At 42.3% G+C, this 24,610-nt stretch overlaps 1 protein-coding gene across 3 annotated transcripts in view; it reads left to right on the top strand.

The window, feature by feature from the left end:
* The first annotated feature begins 545 nt into the window (after positions 1-545).
* The window catches only part of pcdh11 (protocadherin 11), a 143,465-nt gene continuing 119,400 nt past the window's right edge, over positions 546-24,610 (top strand). The window contains exons 1-4 of one of the 3 annotated variants that reach the window (XM_037780411.1): positions 548-1,322; positions 6,995-7,575; positions 14,811-17,318; positions 21,713-24,263. In XM_037780411.1, coding sequence (XP_037636339.1) covers positions 7,036-7,575; positions 14,811-17,318; positions 21,713-21,796 — 3,132 coding nt within the window. In that variant the 5' untranslated portion in view covers positions 548-1,322; positions 6,995-7,035 and the 3' untranslated portion in view covers positions 21,797-24,263. Of the gene's footprint in view, positions 1,323-6,993; positions 7,576-14,810; positions 17,319-21,712; positions 24,264-24,610 lie in introns of those variants that run through there. The other 2 variants (XM_037780408.1, XM_037780409.1) reach the window with 2 other exon arrangements.

Raw genomic sequence — 24,610 nt, 5'->3', positions numbered from 1 at the left:
AATGAGGCATTTTGGGTTGTCAATTTGTATACAATGACATTTCCCTCAATTTTCCAGGTAATCCCCTTGTTGCCGTTTCTTGCAAGTGTTCATTTAGCTGAACGGTGATAGGATGATGCACCGCAGGAATTATGTGACACCGAAACTATGGAAACTGTGAACAAACCCATTATCGGGGCTAATTTCTCTTCTCATCTCCGATAAGAGCTCTGCCACGGCCTGTTGACACTCTCGGGAATGTCTGAAAAGAATTTCAACCTCATCGTTATTCAGAGGTTGCCGATGATACAGTATAAGACCTAATTGGAAATGAAAAAGCAAGAAACAAAAAGCTCGGTATATAAAAGTGAACAGTGCCCCCCTCTTGCTTTCTGGAGCACTAGTGGCTACTGCAAACAGCAGAGAGGCGTCTGTGTGTCCATCCACCTACATCTCAGTGCAAAGCATCTCTCCAACGCAGTGCGGCTTTAAGAGGACCAGGAGCTCTTAAATCTGCTGCTGGCTCCTCCTTCCTCCATGATGTCAGTCGGAGGGAGAGCGAGAGAGAGGGAGAGAGGTGGGCAGCATTGAAGGAACTGAGTTCATACAATACTACTGAGACATCTACAGCTTAGCAGACAGATACGGTGAACCGCCTATCCATCCCGGCTCCTGTAAGTGATGCTGCACTGAGGCACACTTTGATCCAACTCCATTGGGGGGCGATGCGCTCTCTTCTTCTGCATCCCTCCTTTCAACAAGAGTGTTTTTTGGGGGAGCGCGCACAAATCTCGAATCAGTTCCAAAAAACAAGTGGTTATAAAATAAATTAGGTTTAAGCTTTTTTTTTTTTCTCCATCCTTTTTTTTTTGCGCTCTTGGATTGAAGTTTTACGCGCGAGGTCAAGACGCCTTTAACGTGCAAGTTAGGTGCCAGGTACAAAAAGTAGGAATTTTCAAGGCTATATATAGGCTATAGGGATATACAAAGTTAATGTAGAACAAGCTTGGATCAATGCGTATCTCCTGGCCGTGGGATTTTGCGAAAGAGGAATTACAGCGTCCTTTTCCAATCAAAGTTGATATCGCTTGTGCATGGTTTCTTTTTTCTCCTGCCTGCACATGAGGACCACAGTTTTTCCTTTAGCGCATGGATAAGTTTTTGTAGTGGATAACATTTTTTTTTCTACTTGCATCCTGATGAGGATCCTTCCCCCCCAACCACACACACACTTCAGTTTAATTCATGGCACTTCTTCTTCTTATTTTTTGTAAATCAGTGATGTCTCCACGCGACGGTACTCACGGTTGATTCTTCATCCTATTCGAGCAGGAAAAAAAAAGGTAAGCTTTTTGCTCCTCATCATCGTGACTTAAAATGCTGAGATAAAAAAAAATGTGTTTTTTTACTTTGAGCATTTTGTATATGCAACATGACTGGTCTGTATCCTGCGCGCATTTCGGAGAGACGCTGGAGAGCCTACAATTGATGTTGGTCCGTATAAAATCAAATTGACGTCTCAATACCGGCGAGGAGCTGCGTAATATTTACAATCACTGAGAGCAACACCAATTTACTGGTAGTCTACGGGCACATGGATAAATCAGTGTTGTTGCGATATAGTGGGTCATTTTGGATGCTGCGTGTTTTTTTTTTCCTAGAGCTGCTCCAAAAAAAGATATATAGCGTGCGTAATCCGCGCACCTGATGTAAATAGAAAATGATCCGGTGCGTTTTAGTGGAGAATCTAAGATCCGAGTTGTCGCATTATATGAATGTGTTGCAGGTTTGGTCACGACTTCGGGCGTTATTTTTGCTCAACACTGATCGCTAGACTAGATAGGCCCTATATACTTTCCAGGAGCTACTATCCGACTGCGTGGACTTGTCAGTGCGGGTTCTTCAGCAGCTTGAGCTCGGTGCGCGCGGTACGGTGCGGTGCGTGGGTTGCGCGGCAGCAGCAGCAGCAGCAGCAGCCGCGCACTCTCCTCCTCCTGGTCCTCCTGGTCAAGCGGTTCAGCTGTCACAGACCAGAACCTCAGGGGAGTTCACTCAACCTGTTCCTGCTCACACTCCAGGAACAAAAATATATAAATATATTATTTTCTACTAGTTCAAATGGGTAAGATGTAAATCCCCCATTGGTCTCAGAATGAACCGCCACAGTTGGTTTGTTTGACTTCCTATAATATGTTCCACCTGCTTCAGTATGCTATAGATTATTATTATTATTGGGCCTGGTTTTATAAAGGGTCCCACAAGGCCCTACTTGAACTCGATATAGGCTATTTGCTGGAGAATTAAATCAAATGGTAATGTGAACCATCCTAAGGTGAGCCAGGCAGCATATGTTGGCTGTATAGGCTGAGGCATTTCTATTAAAAGAAAGAGTGGAAGCATGGGCTATAAGTATTTGTTTGATTCGAAAATCACAATCTGCTCATGCACATCAGCATTTCAAATTCACCAGCAATTGATCAGAGTGTGCAATATCCTCATATACTGTACATGTTACAACCATATCTCCAATTATTTTGTATATGCCTCAACTGAATATTGAGTGCAGAGTGGTGAGTTTGGGGGGTCATCAACTTTGTTAGGTGTCCTAAAGAGTTCATAACTATAACTTGTAGTCTCAAAGATGCTTTTCCAGGTGTCAAAGATATTGTTTTTTGCTTTTAGTTTTCATGTTAGAGTGCACGTTTTACATTCAAGCTCCTTTTATATAAAATCACTGTCACTCAAGAGTTTGTGCTCCATTAAAGGCCACCTCTAGTTAGATCTTCTCCTGAATAGCTTTCTGATAACACGCAGCCTAGTAGTTGAATTGTCCTTTTCACTTCCCATAAAGGATAATATATTGAATGTGATTACCCATGTTGAATTTGCCTATTTCAGAATTCATGATGGTGTCTACAGCACAGATTTCACCTGAAATATGGGCATATATATGTGAAAATGTTATGTGAAAAAATAGGTTTTGACAGTGTTTATTCCAGTGTTATTAAATGTTATATTATTTATATTATTATTTTAGCAATTATTCATAATATACATGGTTTCAGACGAAAGTTTTTTTTTATCTTTACTTTGTTTTTGGTTCCTCTGACAATTTATTTGCTTGTCTATAATTTAGAATTTTGTCACATTTTCATAAAAATAATGGATTGTAAAGCCAAAGTTAACATTCAAGATGATGTAAGGCTACACCGAAAAAATCACACTCATATTTAGCATTGAGGTTATATTTGCATGTATGGACTGCCCTCTTGAGGTCCATGATCACAACGTTGTAAATTAGTTCGTCATTTTGCTAATGTGGGAGGGTGAGAAATATAGCCACCATTTAATTACCCACGTAGTACAACTCTTCATATTAAGTCTATCTAAGAATTAAGATTGAAATGTGAAAAAGCCACTGCAGCTCAACAGCATTGCCAGGCTTTATGCAAAATTGTGCTACAAATTATGTCAGAATGTTGAACTATTTCCTTTTTTCCGTTGGTATAAGATAGTGTGATGTGCAATTCCCAGTGCTATTTGAACTTGAATATACGTCTTTTGTCAGTATTAAATCTGCTGTTAACATTGTCAGTGTGGCCGTTTATGTCGAACCTCGTTTTCTCACTTTTCCAGCACAACTTAGGTAATGTAGTCCTTGTTGAAGTTTCCCAAGAGAAAACAACTTTTATTCCTCCACCGTGTAAAGAGAATTGTTCTGGCTGTGTGGACTGAAAAAGAACTGACTGATCTTGACAGAAACCTGGTCTGTCAGGCTGTCAGCGATTCTCAAAGCTGTTAAAAGAGAAAAAGCCCAAGACAATCAAAAGTATTACTTCTACCGATGCCCTCTTTTTGAAAATCTCTTTGGATCCAAAGGCAATATTGATAGATACAACAGTGGTGAAAAAACCTCCCTTTGACAGTTAAAGGACTCCACATGTCTCGGCTCCCAGCCGCAGACTCACTCCACTGAAAGTTTCCAGTTGAGGGTGTCTTCAGGGGTGAAGGTAGGGGGTGACAGTAGCTGTATGTCTCCCCTCTCAGCGGATGCAAACACCAGGAAGGCCTGTCCATCACGCTGTTGTGTAAAGTGATCCCGGGCCCGGCCTGCTCCTCTTCACTCTGTGTCTCCCAAGAGGGAGGCTTGAGTTTGCCTACTGGATTCAACCTGCTGTCTGGGGCTCAAAATAGCATTTCAGGAGACTAGTGAAATGTAAGCAAAGGAGACACTCTGACTGACACCTAGGATTTCTTTCTCCCTCCCTCTTACTTTTTTTTTTCTCCCTCCAGCACAATTCCCTCTCTCACCTAGCCTATCCCTCATGGACAGGCTTATAAAGAGTTGTGACAAGTGAAACGCCATGCAAATGTTGGGAAAATCACAAGAAAAGAACCTTAAGTTAATAGAATAAGAGGAGTAAACAAGTTTGTGATGTGTTGAAGGACAACGTGTGCGTATAAAATCCTCATGATTTTAGCAGTTGGCTTCATGTAAGAAGAGAAATAGCTCTATATATCAATCTACGACTGATTTATATCTCCTATATGTGGCTTCTTAACATCACATTATCATTGCCAGGGTGTCCTCTTTGTTACTCCATTTGTACTCTGAGTCAAAAACATACTACACCCCTTCATCCTGCGGAACATTATTGTCACTTACAAGGGAGAGGAAATCTAGATCATGCTTTGATCTTTTTTTTTGTTCACTTCTCCGTATCACGTCCCATTTAAGGATGTAATTTAAACTTCATTATGCATTGTGCGAGCTCAGCCTTGGACTGCCTGGCGATCATCACAGTAAAGCAATCACTGCTCGCTCGCTCGCTCGCTCTCACAAAAGATGCACACTTCAAAGTAAAGGGTGTCACAGTTACTAATGGGCTATATCTCATCAATATTTTTGACGCGACGGTACAATACTGCCCGCGCTATATGTGTAGAATGAATAACCCTCGCGCTGATCAATGTCAGAGCCGGTGCTTTTTTTTCACGTCCAACTGTTCTTTAATGAGTCTCGTGTGACTGCTTTATGAAACGTGTGAAAAGAAATCTGTCTTTACAGGCTGCATGAACGCCTTGCAATTGTTGCCGATTCAAAACCAGCTTAATTAAATTCTTATTTTTAATCAATTCCCTTTTGTCGGCAGGCCGAGAGCTTCAATGGCTGTGAACGCTGTTGCCTTGCCAATTTAGAAGACCCCTGTAGTGCAGTTTAGGTAGTCATACCTTTTCTACAGGATATTGTTTGACTCATGTGAACGGGTGGGAATTTCATAAAGTGGGGAATATTATCGGTTCCCAAAGAGCTATTTGTGGTCCCCTGTTACTGCGAGTATGTATGCATTCTCAGCACCGGCTGTACATGGCTCCTGTGATGGCTGTCATACACTTTTGCCGTCTACTTTGAAGGAAATGGACGTTTGATTTCCAGGCAGCTGCCTTATGAATATAAACCAATATCTTGAGGAAATTCATACGGTTGATAAACACTCAGGGGGGGCGTTGGTGGACCTAAATACACAGTGGGATATGAGCAATGAAATTATATTAGTCGTTAAATATATTGCGCTGGAATACACATGGGGAGCCAAGATTATTATGAGAAGTAAACATGTCTTGATTCGCCATTGCACACTAAAAAACAATCTAAAGAGCAGTAATGTAATTCTGTTGTTCTACTGAAAAAAAAAATCCACTGAACATGGATGTACTTTGATGATTACACTCCCATTACCAGCACTGTAATGTCAAAAGCCAATTACAGCCTGTGTGGCCAAGCATTCATAGAGAGCAGTGGTGGAAATGATGGAATTTCATTTATTAAAGTGAATGAACGAGTCCAAGTGTGAGCTAGCAAAACCACATGAAGCAACTCCCCTAATAACTTACTAAATATGCTACTAATTAACTGGTGGAAAGTAGTCAATATTTCATGCTAGCATGTACTGGCAGGGAAGACATCGCAGCGTACGACTCCTTCATTATCTTCCAATGACCTACTTGGATTTTGGCAAATGGGGTTCTTGCCCTTTGGCAAGCATTTGCACATATAAAACAGTTAAAGGTTCTGTACAACAACGGCGTCAAATTAAGTGGCAAAACCAAACACGAGAAGATTTATTAATGAATGATGTTCAGTGATGGGTACAGTAAACGCACTGTATTTCCTGTTAAGGGTTTCATCATTCAGCACAAACAGTAAACAGAGCGCTGTTCAAATTTGACGCTGGGAGAAAACGCATTCGTCAGGATGTAATGAAGTTATGATTAAATTTCACTAATTTGACTGAATGGCGGCTCCCACAATAAATAATTTCACATTGTTGTCTCCTTCCGCGGCAGATACTCTAAACAGTGCTCTTTATCGTGCTGCGTGTGTTTACACACATGGGCGTTCATGAAATATTCGAGAGCTCAATTGTTTACATTCAGAGCAAATGAGGTTTTCCATTAATAGCTGCTGTCAAGTATGTGTGTGTGCGTGGAAGCGCCAATGCTTAAGGCTCAGTTCTGCTGCCTCCAAATCAGCTGGTTGTGGGGTGCAGTTTATGAAAACGCAGCTGAGCCATATTGACTCACACTGACTCAGATATGAGTTAAAGTTGTTCCCATTTTTTTTATGCACAGTTAGTGTGTGAAGATGCTTTCAAGGCAAAGGATTTTGTCACAGCGCTGGACTGCTTTCATACTTCTCAATGAAAATATGAATTGGTTCATTACAGCCATGAAACGGATTGATGGAATATGTGAACCACTAACCTTTACGTGTCCGCTTGCTCAATGGATGTCATCAAAGGTTAATTGTGTGAAACCGCCGTTAATTTGCTCTCAAAGACATGCAAAGAATGTGGACACATAACTAGTTAGGATGAATAGGTCAAGTTGAAAACTATCCATGAGGGAAAATAGTACTAATTACAGCAGAAACTTGAATGCCATGTAATGTTGTGCACTGACATTGTGTGTTCTGTCTCTTTCTTTCTCTCTGTCTCGCCTCTCTTGTGTGCAGAATTGCTGTTGTAGAAGTGAAGCTCCCATCCACTCTCGAGTATGGACTTAGCAAGTCAGGCTCATGCGCTGGTGGTCTTGCTCGCCTGCGTGCTCTTGCTATGCCGGGCCCAGGAGAGGGACTACACGGTGAAGGAGGAGCAGCCGGAGAACGTCCGCATCGGGAACCTGCGCAAGGACCTGGACCTCAACCTGGACCCCAGCATCAGGTTATCCTCACCGCTGCAGTTCAAGCCTGTGTACAAGACAGGCGACGTGCCTTTGGTGAGGGTGGAGGCCAACACGGGGGAGATCTTTACCACCAATCATAGGATCGACCGGGAGAAGCTGTGCTCGGGGGTCTTCGCCGAGAAACGCTGCTACTACGAGATCGAGGTGGCCGTGCTGCCGGATGAGATCTTCCGATTGGTCAAGATCCGCTTCCTGATCGAGGATGTAAATGACAACGCGCCGCTTTTCCAGTCCACTGTAATAAACATCTCCATCCCAGAGAACACAGCCATCAACACCCGATACCCAGTGCCCTCAGCGTTTGACCCCGATGTAGGAATCAATGGGATTCAACACTATGAACTGGTCAAGGTGAGGCCCACTCCTGTTTAATCTCTCACACATAGAAAGTGGAAATGGATATGTTTCAGGGTGGTCTTAGTTATCTTAGAAGTATTAATCAGGGGGGGCATTTTCCAAACCCATCTATAAAAGAAAACCTTTTTTCTAAATCACATTGTTTTTTGTTAATATGAAACCCATTTCTGAAGGTCCTCTTGCTTCATTTATAACACCAGGACTGCTAGAATCTCTGCCACTGGAGCTGCAACGATTAATCAATTAGTTGTCAATATTTCACGACCTTGTTGAATACTCAATTCTGATTGGTCAATCACGGCGTTCTACGGTCTGTTATTACTTTTTATGACACGGCTTTTTTTAATACTTGATTCTGATTGGTCAATCACGGCGTTCTGCAGTCTGTAATTTCTCTATAACAGACCGTTGCTATGTATAACAGACCGTTGCTATGGGCGCAGTTCTTTTGTCGGACTCTGGCGGACCGTTTTTGTGTGAAATTATTGATTTCTTAAGTAAATAGCCGTGTAATAAGAGGGATAATGTACAGCTAGCGGGTCATTATTGTGACCCTTACTTAAATTAATCACCAACTGTTTTGATAATCAATTAATCAGTTTGAGTAATTTTTAAGAAAAATAGCCCCAAATTCTCTGATTCCAGCTTCTTAAATGTGAATATTTTTTTGTTTCTTTACTCATCTTTGACAGCAAACTGAATATCTTCTTGGGCTTTTAGAAACACTGATCAACATTTTCCACCATTTTCTGACATTTGATAGACCAAACAACTAACCGATGAATCAAGAAAGAATCAACAATGAAAATAATCGTTAGTTCCAGCCCCACATCCTATACATCCCTGTTTTATTTGGTGTTTACTGAATTGTTAGTTGTAATTAGATAATTAATAATTAAAAACATTCAAGTACCTGAGGCTGAATTTATAAAGGAAAGTTGATGGAGGCTATTACTGCATGTCCGCAATCTCAAGTCTAAACTAAAAGCCATCTTACACAAATTAATTTAGTTCAATATGTTGAATGAGTAGAAGATATTGATAGTGAAAGATACGGGCCTGAAACCTCTTGTTACTGGTACATACTTCAAGTCACTGGTTTGCTTCGTGGACTTAATAGAATAAAAAGCTTTTAGTAGAATAAATAGCCGTTTTTGTAATCCAAGTACAGAACAATTACATCTGATAAACCAAAGAACACTGTCGCAATCTGTCTTAGAGACACAATTACAAAGAGATGAAATGGGGAAGAAAGTATGAAATGAATTGTCTTTTCAGATATGTGTATGGATGAGTGTCTCCAATGCGAGCAGAATATTAGTCAGCACACATATTATTGATATTTTCCGACACGCTGCTACGCCTGCAGCATGCCACCTGTCTACATCAGGTCTGATTGGTTTTTAATCAGTGAGCCTTATGATATTTTCTTTTCTATGGTTTGATATGATTCAGATTCTGCATTTCAGCTTCTCCTGTAAACCTGCTATATTGCTGTATTGCGGTATTGTATATATCCATATAAGAAATTAATTTTGATGCCTTGAAAGTATGACCTAGTTTTTCATGAAGTGGAATATGTCATGAAGCCTACAATGTTTTACAGCAGCCATTAATATTTCCACATGCTTTATTTCATAATGAGAGAAGGCTATAAAGAAGGGGGAAGTTTTCACCATGTGCGGTAATATCAGAGAACATGCGGGAGAAAGTGCACACACAGCATATCTCGCATGTCCAATTTCCCCAGCAACAGGTTACATGTGCTGAACACAGTAGATTTAAGCAAAGTGAGAAGGAGAGTGTATAATATTAATAAATATCTCATGCCGAACTAGGAAAAAGCTTTTCTTCATCATCTAATTGATGCTTTATTAAACTGCGGTGCAATATTCTATGTTGCCTAATGGAGTCAACCCTAAATCCAGAAGTGTAGGATGATATTCTTCATTTATAGTCGAGACAACACTTGTGGATAGATGGATATTGGAGATGACATGAGCTCTTACAAATGAAGTGTAATTAAAAAGGGAGATGCAAGCACTCTGGAGGAAACCCCTAAACATAATAAATAAAGAAAGGTTAGTGGATGTTTGAGCGCATGGTGCGAGACAGAAAGTGACAAGTCCATGTTGGAATCTCAGATGAAGTTAACACTGGGTTGGAATGAGCAGAATCGTTGCTCTCCGCGTCTGCCTTGAATACCAATTTGCATTTTTAGTTCCACTGCCAAGGCCTCTCCAGCGCAATGTCCTGAATTGTTCATGCCTGGAAAATCACCAACCAAATGTTCTGCTCATTACGATGATCATCTGCAATCATTTTTCTTTGCCCTTTTTACAATATAAAGCTTTTCTAAAACCCTCGCCCTCGTTGTATTATCTTTTTGCAGGAAAATTCTTCTTAGAGCATCCTCGCCGCCGCGTCCCTGATTCAGTTCTTCTCATTATATTCTCATTGTGCTCGAGATTAATTTCCTTGTGTTCCAGGTTCCGTGCGAGTAAAACACAGGGAGAGAAGCAGTAAAGGAGCCAAGAAACATGTGCAACCTTTGGTATCTTTTATTTCAGAAGTGCAGTAGAAAGCCAAGGGTTTAGTGGGGAAGGAATGTGCAAGCATTTCTTAGAATAGCTCTTGGCCGCTAAGCCACCCTTGGACTATCTTTGTATGGTCCTGTGAGATTTGCCTCAGAAGCTCCCTCAGAATGATAGTTTGCCCAGTTTCCTTGTGTTGTACAGGGCACGGTGCTGAAATTGCTACCATTGTGTAGCACAGTGAGCAACACTCAATGGTCCACCGCTCCACATGTAGCATGCCCGGATTGTCAACATAACAGAACAAATGAAAGAAACACGGTGGCCCTTTTTTTGTACAACTTTGTCCCTTTTCTAAAGCTGAGAGGGACAACGGGTAATTTCATCCCAACACAGTGTGCCAGCGGCACACGTAATGGTTTGTAATCACAATTGGAGTGAAACTCCGCTGTCGGTGTAGTGCAGTGGTGTGCTGCTACGTCACCTGAACTGCAGAGAAGGCGTCCTAAGAAATGGTCAAGGTCAGAGAAAGCAATCACATGCATGGATGGAGGAGGATCTCTCATGAAAGCAGATTAGATCACTTTACGTATTCGCGGGATAACTCGGAGGAACATGGAAACGTACTCAAGACTAAAGGGATTCTGGATGCTCACAAACATTGGCCCCTTTCCTTATTTTAGTGGTTTGTGAGTTTGCAGCATCACACGCTACATTAACTCAAGTTGCATCTCTGTCAGCATCTTTAGACACATTTAAGTAATTTCCATAGACTAGGCTATACAGTATACAGAGATGAAGGATGCATCTCCTCTTCCTCCCGCTGTACAAAAATGAAGCCAAAATATCCCGGATACGGGATCTGCCATCTTGAGATTTTGACGTCATTTGGAGCCAGAGTCTGCACAGTAGTGATCGGGGAGCTGAAGCCGCGGTATCAAGGTCCCGCCCACACACCCGCTGGAGCCAATCACGAACCAAGCTCGGCCATAGCTTGCAAGCGTGAGCCACCTAGGTGCTTTATTAGCTTCACAGTGGCTGTTCGGCTAGAAAGACACAACTACTAACCATAATATCTCTATAACTACATTTATGATCAATTATGATCAATTTGACACGTGTTCTATTACACAGACGGTTATGGAAAGTTAAAGTTGCATCTCCTCTCTTGTACAATTCCTGAGCCTCCGGCTCCACGACTACTTCACTCAGAGCAGCTGTCAATCATAATGTCACACCCCCTTTTTATTGCATCAAATAACTAATTAAAACCAAACTTATCAGAAAAATGAACACTTGAACATACATCAGTGTGATAAGAACTACTTAACATGACAGAAACCATCTTTGTACTTTGACTTTTTAAGTTGGCCCATGGAGGTGGGCTTTATGACCTGTACTGCAGCCGGCCACCAGGGGGCGAGCGAGGTGTTTTGGCTTCACTTTATGAGGTGCTGCCAAGTCTTCTTTCTTTATATACAGTCATTTCATGTAGATCCATGTTCTGCTGCTGGCTGGGCTATGCCTCACTGATAAAGTGGATGATTGAGTGGGTGTATTTTGGTTGGGCAATCTGGAGGGCTCTTACACTTGACCTTTTGCCACCTACCTAGCTTTTTCCTTGCAACATTTCTATCTGAAATATACCTCGAAAGATTTTTCAGTGGATGCAGTGGTCTTTTTGCTAGTACTCCAAGTCTGAGCTTGAATAATTTTACCCCTAAACTGATTCAAACTTTTGCATTTGAAGATGCAAAATTTATTCAAGCTCCATTCCCAAGTAGCAAGAGAAATTTGATTAATGCATTGCATGCTGCCTATAGGCAGTGAATGGGATTTTTGGGCTCACTGTCAAGCATTTCCACTTTTCATTAGCATCCTATTTTGACATATTATCCTCTTCTAGGGGTTGACAAAAAGAGACAAACAATTCCCAGCTTCCTTTGTCTTAATTATATGCATGAGATCATGGCCAGGGGCAAAAGTGGATGAGGGATGGAGAGAAAGAATGAAGGAGGAATGAGAGGGAGAGAGGGTGAGTTTCTATCAGCATTATAAAGAGGTGCTATAGCTGGTGATGAATAGCCCTCCCCAGTTAGCCCTATCCATGGGCATCACCGTGACTAGAGTCCTCCTGATATATTCACAGCCCAATCTCAGTCTCCTCTTAGTTTTAATAAGGTCATCAACTTGACTGAAAGATGCATCCGCTGATAATCTGAGGCGCTGTCTGCGAAAAGGGGTTCAGAGTCGTCCTTCCCTCATCATCAGCCACCTCCGCTTCTGTCAGTATCCCTCAATCATTCTCATTTAAATTAGCCAACTGTGATCAGATTGTGTACCGCACACAGCCCACATAAAGCAGTGCCCTGATCACTCCAGACAACTGTAATGTGGAATGAATGGCAAGCTGTCAAAGTTCAAGAAAGTACCTGTACAAGTATGCGTGTGGTGGGAGAGTGAGGCGCGGTTATGATGTGCACACTTAGCCGTTTAGAGAGCTTCGTCCTCGCCCAGCCTTAGGGTTCCCAGTGAGTGATTCATGCAAGTATTTGGCCTTTTCTTAGCCTGCCCTAGATCTTATCACAATCCACCAGACTAATTCTGCATTCAGGGAGGATGCACAGCCTGAGAGATAGCTCCCTTCAACTTATTGAAATGCGCTGAGTGCCGTCTTGTCAGTTGTAAAATTGTGTGGAAACCGAGACAAAAGCATAGAGGAAATGCTGGCTCATAAATCATTGTGCAGCATTCCCTTTGACACATCCTAACTTAACATCCTACTATTAAATCAGGCTTTGCCAAATATCAGTGTGCAGATCCTCAGCTACTGTGCCGAAGCTGTGAACTATTCAAACAACTGGGGATTGAGGAGCTCTGTACGAATGGAGTACTGCTTAGCAATAGAGCCCCCACAATGTTGTGTTGGACCTCTCGGTTATGACAGAAATAGTTCTGCAACGCGCATAAAGATACAGCACAGTTCATCCATAAGGCTCTGTATTTCCACGCATGTTTTATATACTGCTCATCCCATGTATGTCTCTGGCTTGCCAGAAGGATCACAAAATAAGGTCTGAAAGATCATTGCTGCAGCGTTGGCTGGCTGGTTTAAGTAGTTCTGTCAATCACTGACATGTTGACAACATTCCCTCGGCAAGCAGTTTTTCGGAGTACATAATAATTTACATGCTGCAGCTGCACGTTTCCTTGTGTCGGCTACAACACTATGCTGGCACGGGGACGCGGCTCGAGATTTTAAAACCTACTGAGGACTCGTGAGCTCACAATTTTGGTTGAAATGTTCCTTCCTTGAACGAGGAGAATGTATATATCTTAATCTCATTTGATAGCTGTGCCTAGACAGAGTAATCTCTTCCAACATTATGCGCAGCATGAAGCTTATCTCTTTAAAGAGGATGCTTTTTCTTGTTTTACCATGAAACTACTTCTGACTGAAAGAGCTTCAAAGGGCTTCTTTGTTTCATAATGTGCATGCAGCTCATTCATGGGCTTGATCTTCTTCTTATTTCCTTCCCCCGGCTCTCTCTCCCTCTCTCTCTTTCTTTCCTTTTCTGTCACTCGTCTCTCTCTCCCTCTCTCGTCCTTCCTCTCTCGTCTAATTTGAAAACATTTATGGATCCATACCGTACCCCATCTGCAATTGTAAATATTAGTGCTAGTTTTTTTTTGGGTGGAAGGCAATTACTCTTAACAGCCAGTGCCAGTTCCTCCGGTTTCTCATGGGGATTACTTATGCATTTGTTTTCATTTTCCTCCGGCTTTACTTTTGCCTAGATTTACCCCTCTTCTTGAGCAAAAAGCCTTCCTAATATGCAGCATTTTTCGCTCCCTTCTCTTAATCTGTGGTGATCTGGACTTGCAGTGTATTTAAAATGGGAGCTCATTGTTGTGTCTCCATTTCCAGCTTTCTCTCTCTTCCCATTATGAAGTTGAAATGTTGCAAGGCTGCCTGCTCTATTCTAACTTGACACAAGATAGGACGGCAGGGTGAAATCTCATTTTAGTGTAGGCAGAAAGGAGGCTAAAGAGGTAAATGAATCCCTTCAAGCAGTCGTTGCTATAGGAGGGGTGGAGGGTCTTGATTTACCACAATGATTGAGATTAATAAGACAAGACATTTGTTATGTTTCTGGGGGCAAGTATAGTGTATAGTGTAAGTAGGAAATGAGTAAAACAAGCTGATGATTAGCATGTTTGGAAATGCTTTTGATTAACGGCTGGCCAACTGAGATGAGCATGAGCAGAGCCAAGAAGCAGCTGCCTTGTTTAAAAATGTCCTGGGCCATTTCATTTGCTCTTGACATTCATCACTGCCTTAAAGCCTGATCCCAAGAAGGGTTGCAAATGAACCGGAGTAACCTAAGAAAATACCTCGACAAGCTGTTTGGCTTTCTGAGACAATTGACAAATCTACAACCCAAGAGCAAAAACAAGAGGAAGAATGCCTCGGAATATATTATACTTCTCTATAGCGATCTGTTTCTTCATACCAAAGTGAAAATGTGATATTCTTAACATATGACATCCTCTAACCTAAGAACCTCATGTCATATAAAGAAAGAAAACAATCAAAACAAACAATTTTGTTGGTAAAATTATGAATGTGGTATTCAATATTCTGAGTACTAAACAGAATAAACGTAACTCAAAAATGTTGTCTTGTCTTTGCAGAGTGTCAGCGAGTTCGGCTTAGACATCATCGAGACTCCTGAAGGGGACAAGTGGCCGCAGCTTATCGTCCAGCAGAACCTGGATCGCGAGCAGAAGGACACCTTTGTCATGAAGATAAAGGTCGAGGATGGCGGCAACCCTCCCAAGTCCAGCACCGCCATCCTCCAGGTCACCATCTCCGACGTCAACGACAATCGCCCCGTTTTCAAGGACAGCGAGCTGGAGGTCACGGTGCCGGAGAACGCCCCAATGGGGACGTCGGTCGCCCAGCTCCACGCCTCGGACGCAGACCTGGGCTCCAACGCGCAGATCCACTTCGCCTTCAGCAACCAGATCTCTGCCTCAACCAAACGTCACTTTGCCATCGACAGCTCCACGGGGTTGATCACTGTGAAGCAGCCACTGGACAGGGAGGTGACTCCTGTTCACAAACTCATCGTCCTCGCCAGCGACGGCAGCTCCACCCCATCCAGAGCCACAGTGATTGTTAATGTAACAGACGTTAATGACAATGTTCCCTCCATAGACACTCGCTACATTATCAACCTGGTTAATGGGACTGTTCTGCTGTCTGAGAACGCGCCTCTCAACACCAAAATAGCCCTCATCACTGTTACTGACAAGGATGCAGATCTTTATGGCAAAGTAGCTTGCTACACTGACCATGATGTTCCTTTTCGGTTGAAGCCTGTCTTTAATGACCAATTCTTACTGGAGACAGCTGCCCCCCTAGATTATGAGACGACTCGAGAATATGCAATTAAGATAGTGGCCTCGGATAGGGGGACTCCTCCTTTGAACACTTCAGCTATGGTTTTAATTAAAATCAAGGATGAGAACGACAATGCGCCCATCTTCCCCCAGCCGGAAATCCAACTTTCCATACCGGAGAACAATGACCCCTCTACACAGTTAATAAAAATCAGCGCCACTGACGCAGACAGCGGACATAATGCTGAGATTATTTATACTCTTGGCCCTGATGCGCCTGACGGGTTTAACATAGACAGACGGTCAGGAATTCTCTCCGTTGGCAAACGGCTGGACAGAGAGAAGCAGGAGAGGTACTCATTCACTGTCATAGCGAGGGACAATGGCTCCGCGTCCCTGCAGAGCAATGTCACCGTCAGGCTAATCGTCCAGGACCTTAATGACAACAGCCCGGCTTTCACACACCCTGAGTACAACTTCTACGTGCCTGAGAACCTGCCTCTTTATGGAACCGTGGGCTTAATCACAGTGACGGACGCAGATGCAGGAGATAACGCGATTATAACCCTGTCCGTTTTGAACGGGAAAGATAATTTCATCATCGACCCTCAAACTGGCGTGATCAAACCCAACATCACCTTTGATAGGGAGCAGCAAAGCTCCTACACATTTATGGTCAAAGCAGTAGACGGAGGGCAACCTCCAAGCTCCTCCTACGCCAAGGTCACCATCAATGTGGTCGATGTGAACGACAATCGCCCCGTGTTCGTCATCCCGTCCTCCAATTACTCATATGACCTGGTGCGAACCACCACCACCCCTGGCGCTGTGGTCACCAGAGTGTTTGCCATTGACAATGACACAGGTATGAATGCCGAGCTGCAGTACAGCATCATCAGCAGCATCATCATCACATCTAGGGTCTCCCCTCGAGGTCTCTTCGCCATCGACAGAACAACGGGTAACATAACACTGCAGGAGAAAATAGTGGCGGCTGATCTGGGGCTGCATAGGCTGGTAGTCAAGGTCAAAGATCTAGGTCAGCCGGAGTCATTACACGCCATCGCACTTATTCACTTGTTCGTCAACGACACTGTGTCAAATGCTACCTTTATCCAAGAGCAGCTGCGAAAAAGCATGGAGACACCCTTGGATCGTAACATAGGGGACAGCGAGGTAACACCTCAAGCCAACGGATACGTGATTGTTGTCATAGCAATCATAGCAGGGACCATGACTGTCATCTTGGTGATATTCGTGACCGCCTTGGTGCGTTGCAGACAGACGCCCCGGCACAAAGTGGTGCAGAAGGGCAAGCAGAGCGGCGAGTGGGTGTCGCCCAACCAAGACAACCGTCAGATCAAGAAGAAGAAGAAGAGGAAGAAGCGATCCCCCAAGAGCCTCCTCTTGAACTTTGTGACCATAGATGAATCCAAGCCTGACGACCCCACGCATGAGCACGTTAATGGCACACTGGATCTCCCCGTGGAGCTAGAGGAGCAAACCATGGGGAAGTACAACTGGGCCACCACGCCCACCACCTTCAAACCCGACAGCCCAGATTTAGCCAAGCATTACAAGTCGGCGTCCCCTCAGCCTACATTTCAAATCAAACCGGAGACTCCAGTGGCCCCAAAGAAACACCACGTGATCCAGGAGCTCCCCTTGGACAACACGTTCGTGGTGGGCTGCGACTCACTCTCCAAGTGCTCATCGACTAGCTCCGACCCGTACAGTGTCTCAGAGTGCAGCTGTCAGGGGGGATTCAAGACTACGGGGCAAATCACCACCCGACAGGTAATTCATGACTTCCTTTTTAAACCCACCCACACTAGTCCCCACTCACATTCCCCTTGCTCTCCCATGGTAGGCGATGTGAAAGGGGGAGGGTGGCAGCATGGAGCCGGGGGATTTTCCCACACAGACCATGACCGTGTCTACATGAATGTCATTTGCACTTAAAAAACGAAAAGAATAAAACATAATTTGTCACAATTAATGCAGCAAACCTTTCACTGGACTGTTATTAATTCCATGTATTCACCCTCCTTCACGAGCAATCGTAATTGCATAATCGTTTACAAATCATATGTAATTTCATATTCAAAAGCTTGAGTAATGCCAGCGGCGCAATTACGATGGCCGGTTATTTTAAACTTCAGTTTGAGTGGTTGGTGGCACTGTAGAAGAGCCTGGGATAGGCGGGCGATGATTGAACTCTCTATTGATGTAGTTGAGGTGAAGGGCGAATGATGCTGTGTTCTAATATATTTGACTGACATCTTTAAATAAGGTGTAGCAAAAAATAGATATGGCAGCCACAGTGACAATTCATCAGGTATTCATCTCGGCAAAAAGTGTGAAGGTAATAGCACCAAACAAAAAAAAGTGTTCCCGACGTGCTAAAACAACTTGATAAATAGTCCCACTTTTTGTGGATTCTGTCCTCAAAATATTAAGTGCTGTCTTAGCTTTGCCAGCGAGGCTTTGTGAGAGAGAGGCTCATTTGAATGCCAAGGTACAGCAAAGGGCTTATGATTCCGTAAGAGATATGTGCCAAATGCGAAGTGCCCCAATAAATAAAAAGCTGGCGAGGGAAATGAATGTAAATCAGAGGTAAGGAGAGGTGGCCTTGCTCAGGGCTGACAGCCAGAGCATAGCGCCGCGGGGAAGACTGAGTACTTCCTGGGGCGGGGGGAGTAGGTCACAGGGATCAAGGTGACGCAGAGCCCTGAGACCAATACACTTAAACACCAAGGGAGCGGTAGTCCATAAAAAGCCCGCTCGGCCGACGTTGCATTTAGCCCATAAATGCTCTACTTTAATGACCCCCAATTATTGTTATAAACGGCATATGTAGATACACATTCTTTACATTCTTTAAATTACCTCACATAGGATGAGGCTGTAATGACATCACAACAAAGGTTTGCCGCTGTGATGTGCTGTGTATCATCGTATCCTTAATACATGGCAGACGTGTTGATATTTGAGCAGCACTAATCAAGGCTGATGTCTGTGCATGGGGTGGCAATTTATTTATAAGTGTGTATCCATATTTCCCCTTCAGTGTCAAACATCCAATTTGTTGGCATTTTCCACTATTTTCATTTGTTTATCTTTTGTTTTTTCATGATTTCTTTAAGGATTTGGTTGTTGTTGCATTGGCTTTCGTTTTTGTCACTGTTTTGATCGTAATTATCACGACTGCCATTCATCCAATTCTGGGTCAATTTCATGATATTGCATCAATAATTGATTTTGTTTGATGAGGTGCTCGCTTTTTGTTTGTGTCTAGCCTCACATTGCACACAGTTTTCAGATCTTTGGTTTCATTTCCGTCTTTTTTCGCTCCCAGTGCGCTTCTGTGTGTGACATCTAGCAAGCGTTAAAATTCCTCATGGCATAGTTTTGACGAATGACTGTTGATCCCGTGAAGTATTGTGCTCAGGATAATTTATGAAGACACCCACACAGAGTTGATAGTGATTCCCTTCATCCACCTTTTATTTGAAATCCTGGTTAAAAGCTATCTGCCATGGTACATTATACATAAGCCAACTACATGCCCTTGGTACCAAAGATTAAATTCATAATGTGTTTATACGACACACTGACGAGTTGTCAGGATGATATTCCCCTCTTACTGGTAGCGGCTGCCCTGAAATATGCAGAAATATTCAGTCTGTGTTCTACAATTCTGAATTATTATCCGTCATGAATTTTATGCATCAAGGGTTTAAATTGATTTTCACTTATGTTGCTGATCAGAGTGGGGTATTTTTGTCGGAATAATTTAAAATCAATGAATATATGATTAGTAAACATCCCGCCAAATCTTCAGGCTCTGTTTGAATCAGTTTATTTCTAAAGGTATTGCATTTCTCTAAGAGAGGTCAGGTTTAATCTGTTTAATATTCTCACATTGTGGTGCCACATGCTCCCAGAATTTGAATATTATCAAGAAATAAAATATGTCCTCGACGGTTCTACTCAGCAACCATATCTACAGTGATGTTAAGCTGATAATACATCAATTTTTTTTCCTGTCCCCTCGAGCAACTGACAAGTGATGCCTCCCACTTTAGACATTAGATTTCCCACCAGTTTTAAATGTGCTTATTTAAAGCCTGTGTCATGGAAAAAAAGCACGAAGCTTTGCCTGATGAGAGATCGGTGGCTGCAAAGGTTAATTAAATGCACTAAAGGGTTAATCACTCGTAATACAGTATGATTAAAATCACCGTAATTAGGTTTGGAATGAGGCTGATAAGGAAGAAGAAAAAAGGCAGCCGTCCTTTAAGATTATCAGCGATGCCACGTACCATCCTCAGATGAGTCACGGGACCAGACATGATGGGACAATAGATGACCAGCTGTCCTGTTATAATTTCATCTCTGCCTTGATTTCATCTCCTTTAAAGAAAAATCTATTTCCAAAGTCTAAAGAAGAACACTTCAAAAAGTGTGGTTTTATCTGAGGAGGTTAAAAAAAAAAAAAAGAGAATATTCGAGCACTCGAGAAATTGAAGAGATTATTTCAAGTGTGGCTGTTAAAACAAAAGCTGCGTTTGGTTCTGTCAATGCCAGCGATTCAGCTCTCTCTCTTGAGCCTCAAACCCTAATACCAGAAGTCCAAAAGCAAAGATCACAGGCAGGTTGTCGTGTTTTCCTTTTTGTCTGCCGGAGTGACAGATGGTGCTTTAGTGCCTTTACGGTGATCTCTCGTTTCCCCCACACCCTCCCACGCACCTAAAGCAGCTGAAAAATAAAGCCAAGACAAAAAGCCCGCCCGTGGAATAGCGATGTGGAGGGCACGCGGGAGGAGATGATTACAGTTGAAGGTCACCAAAATGTTTTCAGGGACTTTACAGATGTAGCTGATAAAGAGTAAAGCTTGTAAAAATACTTCAGAGACCACAGATTTGTGTCACCATATGGCTTCATTATACAGCGCGAGCTGTATTCGCAAAATGCCTCCCTCCCCTCCCCTCTCTCCTCTCAGTTTTTACGCATCTCATCATTTTCTTTTAACCCCTACCCCGTGATATTAGAGGTCAATCGGCCTCCAGTGATGAGGAGCTCTTGTGAGAGTATGTGCAGATCAAACGAGTACCACCCCGCTTGAGTGATCTCAGACATCACCATGAATATGCAGGGGATAAAAAAAGGCTAATACGTCCTTTTGTTTGGCCCATAATTCTGGAGCACATACAGTAGGGTCACTGCTTAATGACACTAACCTATGACTCAGTATGATATAGGAGAAGCTGCTGTTTTTGTAGTATCACATCCATCGCAGTTTGACTCACCTTAAACCACAAGTGTTGTAGTTCTGCCCTATTTATAATGCAATTTATTATATTCTTTATAATAAAGCATGCATTGGATGCCGAGGGCAGCAGTGAACACAATCTGTGCATTTATTTGTGTGGGTGAAGGTATATGGGCTTTTCACACTAGCCACCCATGGTGTGATGACAAAGCGCTTGTGCTGACTCATAGTGGGTGCATAGCCAGCGGTAGCAGCCATGATTTTTAAAAGGCTAACAAGGCTTGTTAATCAAATCTGATGCCAGTATTAAATCCTCGCCACTGATTATGGCTTTTATTTTATTTTATTATCATTGTTTTTTGTTTTTTTTTGTTATTTCTGTTGAGTCATTGCATCTGTGCATCACTGTGCCTTGCTATTTGTAAGAACTATCGGGGTCAGATTTGTCCTGATTCAGATATCGGCGTATGTGTCTTCTTTAGGAACAGCAAAATGTCATATTCTGTACATATCAGAGGACCTACTGGCAAGGGTCCGAAAGAAAGAGTGGGCATAAATTGATCCAAATGGCTTTTTTTGAGGGGGAATGAAAGAGTGCTGCACTAGTGTGGTGGGAGACAAAAAAGACAAATTGGGAGTGATAATTGGATAAGATTGCATGTTCTGATAAGTACAGGAAAATGCTACAAGCATGTGACACTTGTAGCATTCTTCAAGGAAACCTGACAAGATAATGACTTGATTGCCAGCCGTGCCTTGAAGAATGCTTTTGTTTTTTTTATCTTCTCTTCGGAGATTTTTTATTCGGTGTTGGGTGTAGCCTGGCACTGATAAGGCTATACAGCTTAGGCTTCTCAGAGCTCGATGATATTGTAACGACAATCTCCCTATATCTGTCTGTCTCTCTATATTTCAGGAGACGGCACTGAAACCACCACACTATGGCACACTCTGTGGCACAGGTACAGCTCGCTCCCACAGGATTAAAATCAATCTCTAGCTCCCACTACCCTAAAGCGAGAAAAAGAGAGAAAAGAGAGAGAGAGAGAGGGAGAGAGGGCAGAAGCAAGGCGAGAACTGAAGAGGTGAAACAAGTACTTTACTGTCTCTACAGCCTCAAACCCCACCTCTTCATACAAGCGAGAGAAAAGATGAACTTGGAGGGTTGGGGTGGTGGTGGAGGGGGGGTGATCTCGGAAAAAACAGAGAGAGACGCTTCATGTTGCCTGCCTGAAACTTGACAAAGCTCCTCCTGTGAATCTGTTGGAAGTTTGAAATGCTTTATTGAGTCGTATGCTATTACTTAACCTGTGTCAGTGAGGACGATGCTGTATGCCCTGAACCCTTCTCCAAAAAATGTCCCTCTCCAGCACCCACTCTGTAAAATAGGTGTCAAATACAGTCAGTAGATCTGTAAAGTATGTTTATATGTATGTATGTCACAGAGTTGATGGTGTTTATATTTATTGATTCCATTTCTTTGCCTTGTTTTCAAAAACTGCCTGGTGGCCATTTTATTTTCTTACTTTCTGATTTCTTTTTGTATCATTTTGACGTTGCTCCCTCTGGGCTCGCTCATGGAACTAAATGACTTATAGTGTATTTATGCTGCAAGGTCTACAGCCTGTAGGCTTATATTAGTATTGAGCTCACATCACAGTGTTTCTTTTTCTGGCAACGTTTGCCTCTTTCTGTCCCACACTTAACCCATTTGTGCCCAAAGACTGTATTTGTTCTGATTGGTCAAAAGTCTTGAAATTTGGTACAGATTTACTTTGGGCAAGTATCTAACAGGACAACTTTGAAATTTTTAGGTTACATAAAAAGTCACACTTTTATTAATAGTCACATTTTTCAAAAATTAGGAAAAATGCTAACATTGTGTTTTTTAAATGTTTTCCATATGATATATTTATTTTACACTGCATATGTGTGCATATATTTGATATTCAACTTGTTATGAGTTCATAGATACCAAATACTTGATTGTGCTCCTTGAAGTTTCTGAGATACTTATCTTACTATATCTTTTGGCACATGGGACTACTGTTTTTTCTTTCCTGGAAAAAACAGTAGTCCCATGTGCCCAAATATTAAATATAGTAAGAAAAAAATCCCTTTTTCAACGGTTTGACCGATTTTTAAGGCAAGCCCAGAGAACACGTCCACCAAAGGAAATTAAAATTTGTAGTTGCGGGCACAAATTGGTTAGTGAAGAGTGTGGTTACAGAAATACGCATGGATGGCCCCACAATAAACACCCACGTTTTTTAGTGCTTTGCCACCGTTCCACCGATCGGCATGCTGTTATTGCAGCGGGACCAATGGTAGGACAAGTTTAATACTTTGAGCTAAGCCACAATCACAAGGGACTAACTGCTGGGGTTATAATCAAAAGCTGTTTATGTAGGGCAGATTTGAAGAGCACTAAGCCCGACCTTTTGTGTTTCGCTTTCAATTCGGAAGTGATTTAACCTGTGAGAATAATAATAATAATCCTCAGGCAGTCTTTAAAATGGGTTGTTGGGCTTAAGCGAAAAAAAAACGACTTGACTTGAGGAGAACATCGAACACCAAAATGAAAAAAGGTAATCCAGGCTTCAGTTTTAAAAAACAGCAATAAGTTAACATTTGACAGAAAAATCCACTATGGTGCACTTACTACTTCTTTGGCGTTTTGTTCAGAGCATCCTTTTGCTTCTACTGTTTCTACACCTATAGAATCATTATGGTACAGTACGTCCTGACTAGAATCATTTCTACAGTATACACCAGTAAATGGCTTGATGGGTTAGCAGCATTGTTGTTCAATAGTCCTGTTAATTGGTAAGCTACAGACTGCTTTGATAGGTAAGGCATAAAAGACATACAGTACATACATATAACCATAGAATTAGAGTCATTAAAATAGACATAGCCTGTGTTTTCAATTGTACAGATGGACTGGACCAGAGGCTGTTTCCCCTCTTGTGAGAGACTATATATAGATAAATGAAATTACCGCACAGACTGGAAGCCTTTTTGATTTTGTTCCAGTCTTAATACGTCCACGGTTCTGCAGACTATGTCTATTTTAAAGCTTTTAATTTTATGTGCGTTGCCTCTTTGTGTGAGGCAGGTTGTTATTATCGAAAGGAGGTATATTCATGTAATTATGGTATCAAATGTATTCACTACTGCGTAGGAGCCACAGTATGAAGTATACATAGCATCCTAGCACTGTGTTATGATTAGATTTGCCTGATCTTTGGGGGGAAAAGAAGAAAAAAAAAATACTTATACATGGGGAGAGCCTTTTGTCCTTGTAAGGGAGACAGACAACCTCACTTTTATTCAATGTGAAGTACAATATGCACCTTACATGATCTTTGTAATTGACTTTGATTTGCCAGTGTGGAGAAAACTGTAAATGTTTTGTTTATGTATGTGTGCGCTTCTGAAATTTATTAAAGTCTTTTTGCATTGTATTGCACATTTTTGACGACTCTTCTTGTTCATTGTTTTGAGCATCTAATATTATCACTCAGTCAGTTCGGCTTTCTGCACATTATACTGAACAATAAAAGTAGAATGAGGCAAAACACATGTTGTAGAATAATCATTTGTTTTTCCTCATATCCAGTACAGTTAGCCAGGAGCATATAGTGTATGTCAAACAGGCTGTGGCCTGTAGACGTGTGTGTGGCTGTGTTGGTTTGGACACCATTAATTGGCTCATTTCAGCGATAGAAAATCTGCCCATACCTCCTTTTCTTCTATATTTTGCAACAATATAGCGCTCAACTAGGAGACGGAGTCGAAGAAATGGTTTAGA

Source organism: Sebastes umbrosus, chromosome 9 (assembly GCF_015220745.1).
Source record: "Sebastes umbrosus isolate fSebUmb1 chromosome 9, fSebUmb1.pri, whole genome shotgun sequence".
In the NCBI taxonomy this organism is placed as follows: Eukaryota; Metazoa; Chordata; class Actinopteri; order Perciformes; family Sebastidae; genus Sebastes; species Sebastes umbrosus.
Note: the sequence above shows the minus strand (reverse complement) of the source record. Positions and strands in the feature narration are given on the sequence as shown.